The sequence below is a fragment of the Rousettus aegyptiacus genome, unplaced genomic scaffold (assembly GCF_014176215.1).
Source record: "Rousettus aegyptiacus isolate mRouAeg1 unplaced genomic scaffold, mRouAeg1.p scaffold_m13_p_13, whole genome shotgun sequence".
NCBI classification, from domain to species: Eukaryota; Metazoa; Chordata; class Mammalia; order Chiroptera; family Pteropodidae; genus Rousettus; species Rousettus aegyptiacus.
Window position 1 is genome coordinate 19,074,291 of NW_023416288.1, and position 7,262 is coordinate 19,081,552.

Sequence of the window (7,262 nt, forward strand, 5' to 3'; positions counted from 1 at the left end):
CCCAGAACTTTATTCTCCAAATATGCGCAGGCCATGTCGTCCCTCCCCCTCCATCATATTCTCATTTTCACCGGTCCAGTTCACCTGTCTTAGAGACTGAGGTGGCACCCATCCCTGTGGAAAGAGGGCAAACAGCTTACAGCCAGCTCTCCACCCTCAAGCTGAGCCCCCTGCTGGGCTGACTGGCAGATGAGTATCTCTTGATAGTCTTGAAAAGGTTAGAGATCAATCAACAGCCTGTGAATATGAAGGCCCCATTGACAAGGCCGTCCCTGATGGGGAGATGGATGCAACCTGCTGCTGATTCTGAAGGTCATGAAACATTTAACTGACTCCTCTTATTCTGAATTCCAAGCTCATTGAGCAACTTTCTCATTACAATCAAGCTTCTTTTATAGGTCTGCCTACAGGGAGAGAACGGCTAGCCATGCTGACATGAGCATTTGGTCCCAAAGACATTTTTGGTCCTCATTGTAATTGAATACTTTAGCAGAAAGGAAGCCATGTCAATTCCTCCTGCCCTTCTTGGGGCTCTCTGTGGCAGCGGGTGCCCAATCCTATCTTTTGAATATATTGATGAGTTTAGCAATACTTTTGCCTATAAATTTCTACAGCCTACAGGTTAGAGAGGCAGAATTGTGCCCTTTTTTTTTATTCACGCACTCATTAATTACCAATTTAGAAAACATTTACTTAATGAGATTTAAAGTGTACTGTGCTAGGGACTTCAAAGAACAAAAGAACAAATAAAGCTTAGTCCCCCAAGTATGTACATTTTTTGGCAAACGTATCAGATCTTCCTCAGTTTTTACCTTTTCAGTGATGCTTAAATTTAAATTAATTAAATTATCTAATTTAATCATATTGTGATATTGACCACATCCTAAGCAGAGAGGTCTTTGGTTTTCAAACTCAGTTTTTCTATATGTTTCCTTCTTAGGCTCTTGGAATGACATCATCCCAGGACCGAGCAGTGGTCAAAAAAAAACTCAAGGAAATGAAGGTGTCACTAGAGAAGGCTCGGAAGGCTCAGGAGAAAATGGAAAAACAAAGAGAAAAGCTGAGGAGGAAGGAACAAGAGCAAATGCAGAGGAAGTCCAAGAAAACGGAAAAGATGACAGCTACAGTAGAGGGTGCTGGTGAGCCGTAACGGAGGGCAGGGATGCTCAGGAGACATCTCCACCTCTTCCTGCCCTGCTCTCCTCCGGAAGATGAAGAAGAAACTGATGACAGGGGTAATGTGCTCTAGGCAGACTGGGGAACTGTGTGTTGAATAACTGCATTTTCTACAATAATAGAATACACTCTCTTAACCTACTGAAATAATCCCAAGCCACCTTTAGTTGATTAACGAACCAAGGAGTGATTTGTGAGAGATGCAAAGCGGCTATGTTTCTTCTCTCTTCTCTCACTTACCAACATCTTGTATTGTGTTCAGTGGGTTGAGCCACTTGGAGAACCAGCATGACGCTGCCCAATAGGAGCGTGACATGCCCCAGTGTTGTTAATGGGGTGCCGTGAATTTTCAGTGTGGGATCCTGACATGGGAAGTTGCACATATCACCATGGCGGAGAACACCACTCTGCCATGAGATCTGGGCTGCAGCATCAACTCCAGTGTGTGGGGAAAGTTCCCCCTCGTTTCTGTGTCTGGACAGTGAGACAGCCCCATTGTGGAAATGTGGGTGCCCTGCCCCATGATTACCTGCTATGGCAAGAAAGCAAGCAAATCGTTCTGCTTGCTGGGCATCTGAAAGAGAGAAAAGAGTTATAGTTATTTGTTAACCCCAGAAGGAAGCAAAAGCCTTATGAATGTGGATGTGAGTATTACCTTGGGATTCTGAGAGTAACATTTATCTTCCAGATTTAGCCAAACAAAGAAAAAAAGTCAGACATTAATACAGCCGCGGGGTATGGAGATCTGTTGTTTACTTTGCTACCGCTGCGTGTTCAGTATTTCAGCAACACTGATACACACAGCACAATTCCTTTTTTCCCCAACAAATTGAACAGGAAATTGATTTTTAAGGAGACAAACATTTTCTGGTTTCCTCTCCTGGGGAACGTTCTGGCCAGTCTTTAGCATGACTATGACACAGTCAGGCACTCATCATACATTTTCTACTCAAGATTTCCCAAGTGGGCACAGTAAGCATTTTAACAAATGTCCTTTTAAGAAAAATTGAAATACCAGTTTGAGAAAATTTAGATTTGATTGACATTCGACCAGAGAAGCTATTTTATTGAGCACATAGAATGTTACCGTAAAGGAGAGCTGTCGGTTACATTTTGGAGATGCTTCAAATGGTTTTTCTGAGCCATTCTCTTCCATTCTTTAGAGATTGCCTCTTTACACTTAAAGTTTAAGATGGTGCATAGGGTGCAGTCTAGCAGTTATGCATATTTTAAAGCCAATATTAAGGATTTTGGTATTTCATCAAACTAATTCAAGTACAGGAGACTGGGGCAGAGGAGGACAAAATAAACCCGTCTTGAGAAATTTCAAACCATGGATTGGTTTTGGTTGTTGTTTTGCTCTTTATGCTCATGTATCTGGTTCTCCCTGTTGCACTGGCTCTAAAAATGAGGTCATCCACTTTCCAAGGGACGAGTTTCACAATGAGAATTGAGGACAGACAAATTCTCAGACAAGTGTTTTCCTTCCTGAAAGACTACACAGGCCGTCTCCATCCATATCTTCCACTGGAAACGTCACGTACGCAGCGCTTCGTGGGGTGGCTTTTGGAGGTTACAGGTAGCAGACAGTGTAAAGGGGCTCCCACCCTTATAGCTCCATCTCTGTTTAGAACATTGTGGTTTTTTTGTTTGTTTTTTGTTTTTTGGTTTTTTTTTACTTGTCTCGATATTCAAAATCTGGAATCGTCTCAAGTAGATATTTATCATCCTGTTCCTTCCCTAAGGCCTGTTCCGTTTTCTGTGACAGGGTATTGTCTGTTAAGCTTCAGTCCTTTTGTCACTAGGTACAGACCATTCGTTCAGTCCTCAGAAAAACTAACATAAAGTAACATTGTGTTTTACAATTATCAGAGTCACCATGTATATTTTCCTATTTTCATTTATGGTATGATGATGGAACTGCCATACAGGATACTCTCTTAATATTTTGAGAGGCGTGGTGCTTTGCTGTTTATTAATATCATGAGAAACAAGGGACCACTATTAATGAACTATAAAATCCAGCAAATCTTTTCTAATACTCAAAAGCTAAATTTGTCAAAATGTGGTAATACCAGTGCTTGCTATTGTAAATTTTTCACATTTTTGGTTATCTTTGGGAAAAAAAAAAATGGTCTGGATCACACTGGAAAGTTAACTGTATTCGTTTTAAGAGTGGAGATAGGAGGATGGTTATCTTAAGTTATGTTTACACTTTGGTAATATTTGAAAATGGATGTATATACTGGAAATGTCTATAAATCTCAGTCTCTGCACATAATTTATCATCTATTATATTGCATTTTCTAAAATGTCTTAGAAGCATTATCCTTTGTTTTAAATTTATTCGTACACTTCCAATATTTAGGTCAATGACCAACTGACAATATTATTATTAATCAAATTGTTATTATTCCTCAAATCATTTAGTTTGTGTTATAACTATCTTGATTTTTTAAGTTATAGTAATTTTAGTTCTTAATGAGTTATTTTTAACATTACTACTTAAAACTGCTGATATTATAAGAGGCACTTGATTTGACTGTCCAACAAAGGATAAAATGTAAACTGATTATAAAAGAGTATGAAAACAAAGTGAAGGACCTCAGATCTTGTGAGCATTTTGTTTTCCTATTGTTATTTTTTTACTGACTATAGTGCATGGTATCTAATCGGGGTCCCAGTGTCTTATACAATTCCTACCTAATGCTAATGATTTTCAGTGTCCATACAATTTAACACAGAATCGTTGCTTCATGAACATTAAGACTTTGCAGTTTTTTATTTATCAGAAAATGAATCAAAAGGGGAATATGTGGTTAGTAGGAACTATATTCCCTAAACAACAGCTCTGTATGACTCTAACAATAGCCTAAAGTGTTTTGGGGTATAGGTAATGCTTTGGGGAACAGAGAATGTGTGGTGAGGCCAAGGTGTGGCTAGGGAGCGCTGTATGAGCTGAGTTTTCCATGAAAGGACTTAAGCTTTGTAACAGAATTACATTATTTAAGACTGTCTCTCTTAAAGTAACTCATAGTTTACGTAATAGTTTTATCATTCTTTTTTTACTTGAACTTTGCAGAAGTTACTTCTGAGTGATTTATGTTAGGGCCGAATTTTGTCCATTCTAACACACCGATTGAGCCTACCTTAAGTGTAATGACAGTAAAGCTATTCTATGCTACCTGGGGTTGACATGGATTTAGCTGAGGTTGACATGATTTCCCACCTTCAACATCACATAAGCATTTTTAACCCATGACAGTTCACAGTTACAGTATGATGGGTGCTAATGCCAGACTCAGTTTTTAAGGGGCACGAAATGGGAACACTTACCTGGTGCTCTTTTGTCGTTGCTGGGAACCAAGCGGCAAGAGGATGAGTGAGGGACCAAATTAACCTTTGCCACCGCCTTTTATCCTGTAGTCATCTGTGGTCTGAAATCTGAAGATACCTCAGGTGCAAGCTACAAAAATAGTCACTGCCTCTTTGATCTAGCACCTTGATTAGCCTTTATGATTTTTGCTGAAGACAAAGAATTCTTATCTAGGTTCTTTGTATAATTGGATTAACATGTGCTTTAAAATTATATTTTATAGGGTAGATGAAAACTTTCATTTATATGGATATTCAACTCATTTGAAAGTGTTAAAGGCCATATAGACCAAGGCTCAAGAGAGGAAACGCAGTATTTAACAAAAGTATTCAAGATTCTAATAGGAGGTGTCCCAACTATTCTAAAAGAAATGTCTGCACTTTAGGTGTATTGTAGCCCCCTCATTAGACCGAGATATTTAAGAATTACCAAATGCCAGTTGAGTAAATTTACAGTCCCAATAGAGCTGCTGGTAGGGGCATTTCACTTTGGGGGACAGTGATCACTAGGGTTCATGTCACCTACTTAATGCTAAGTCCTTAATGCTTTCCAAATGAAAACATAAAATGGAAAAGAAAAGCCTAGATTTTTTAAAAAAAATACCTTTTCAAATTTACCTCTAATCAATGGATCTACCTGTACACTGTTCTGAAGCTAAGTATATAAAGATGAAGTCCAGAAATGAAAAGTCCGTATTTTCTACTAAAATGATTTCCATTGCAATATGGGGTGGGAAGTGAATTTCTAAGGCAAGCAGTGTTATAAGAAATACAAATGTGCTGCAGCAGTCCACTCCTGTCAAACAGCCTGGGTCTGCAGGCAGGTTTTATTTACATTTGTCTTAGGTATTTAAAGTCTTGGGAAATTGAGTCTTGGTCCAAAACACTGGGAGGAAAAATAATACCATGCAGTATGTAGGTAGTATTTGAATCACTTAAAGTAACAGCATGGAATACAGCCAACTGAGCAGTCAGAGGGCAAAGGAGAAGCCCACCAAATCTATTTCTCCCTGGAAAATGAAAGCATCGAGTTCTACCTGATGCTAAAAAGAAGGTCTTAAAGTACTTGTCCATGGGTGTCTGTGTGGATGTGTTGAGGGCATGGTTGTTACTTGAAAGTTCATATACATCACTGTGTGGAGCAAGCATAGCTCGAGACCTGCTTCCAGCCCTGCAGAGTAAGGAAGAAAAGAAACATGATTTCCAGTCCTTGGCTCTACCCCAGTCTCAACCCCCAAACTGCTAGGGATTCAAAAATGAGTAAGAGATAAAGGATAAAAGAACAAGAGGCAACTTCTCAATAACGTGCATGCCAACCGTGTAGATATACAGAACTACATATGTGTGAATATATCTCCCACCTTACATACACACACATACCGCAATGACATGGCATAAAAAAATAGATATTGTGTATGGAACTTGATAATGTCAGTTAGGACCCCAAGCAGTAATCATAGCCTTATTTCCACTTTTTTGTGTTGTGTATACATTGAATGGCTCATAAGATTTTGAGAGATTTTTTTAAATGTATTTCTTCTACTAAATGCGCTTATCCTTATACATGTTTATATATTTTGGTAAAACTGATTTATTCGAGACTTGGCGTTTTAGTAAAATAAAATTTCCTCAAATGTTTGGTTAATGCTTTGATGTCAAGATTGCACATTGCTGAGTTGAAACTCAGAAGTTTATGCAGCTTTGGGCATTTCAACTGCGAACTGCAGTTTCCTTGGCTAAAAATTGCACTGTGTGTTCTTGTGCATTCGCTCATGCTCTAATATGACATATTCGGTAGCTGTGATGCGTAAGCCACTAACTACTGGCTCTCTGATGGCAGTGTTGCCATCACATGACCATTTATTTTCTTCTTTTGTGGAGTGATGGCATGGTTAGGTCATTGCCAAATATCACACAAGTGGATGTGAGTGTGAGTATGTTGTTGGAAGGTGTACATGTCTGTTTTTCTCAGCTCTTTTATTCACACATCCAGGTTTTCTGTTAAGGATTTAATTTTTGATCCATGAAAGAACAATTGGCCAAAAATAACTAAATTACCTTAAAAAGTGTACATTAAGAGGCTAGATAACACCTCCAACAACATCAGATTTAGTTAGTGCTTAGTGAAGTCCCTTAAATATTTATGTATATGTTTTCCTTAATATTATTTATGGTCATCACTACTGCTTTTATATTTTTTTAATGGTATTGCAATTAAACCACTAGTACACCTGCTACATATCACTAACAAAATCTGGCCAGCTGAAAAATGATAAAAGAAAGAGAATGAATTCTGTTCCATTGTAAGAAGTTGATTTATTTTAATCTTTCTTTATATAAAGGAAAAAAGTTGTTTGAAAATAATTTTAAGTCCAATAAATATGGATAGCATGTTATCTGAAACTTTTAATTTGTACATTTTGGTGTCTGATCATTTGCATGTAAGAGACAATAGTGCCACGTCTGAATTGTTCTCTCGTGCTTGGTTAATATGTATTTCTCTAGATTGTTCCATTTCAAACATTTCCTTCTCTTTGGTTTTCAGAGGCATTCAAAGCAAAATATTCTTTTGTTTTCTGACCAATCTAAAAATACCTGTGATTAAATTTAATTTGTTAGTGTAAATAAATTTCTTGCCAATGAGTATTATTGTTGTTAGACAACGAATGCAATAAAAAGAAATACTGAGATCTGTCGAAGTAATTTTTTTC

General features: G+C 38.0%; 1 protein-coding gene across 16 annotated transcripts in view; it reads left to right on the top strand.

The window, feature by feature from the left end:
• The window catches only part of PPP1R9A (protein phosphatase 1 regulatory subunit 9A), a 258,086-nt gene extending 250,845 nt beyond the window's left edge, over positions 1 to 7,241 (top strand). For all 16 annotated transcript variants that reach the window (XM_036230364.1, XM_036230363.1, XM_016160841.2 and 13 more), the window contains one exon: positions 941 to 7,241. In XM_036230364.1, the coding sequence (XP_036086257.1) occupies positions 941 to 1,150 (210 nt within the window). In that variant the 3' untranslated portion in view covers positions 1,151 to 7,241. The remainder of the gene's footprint in view (positions 1 to 940) is intronic.
• Positions 7,242 to 7,262: the final 21 nt, after the last annotated feature.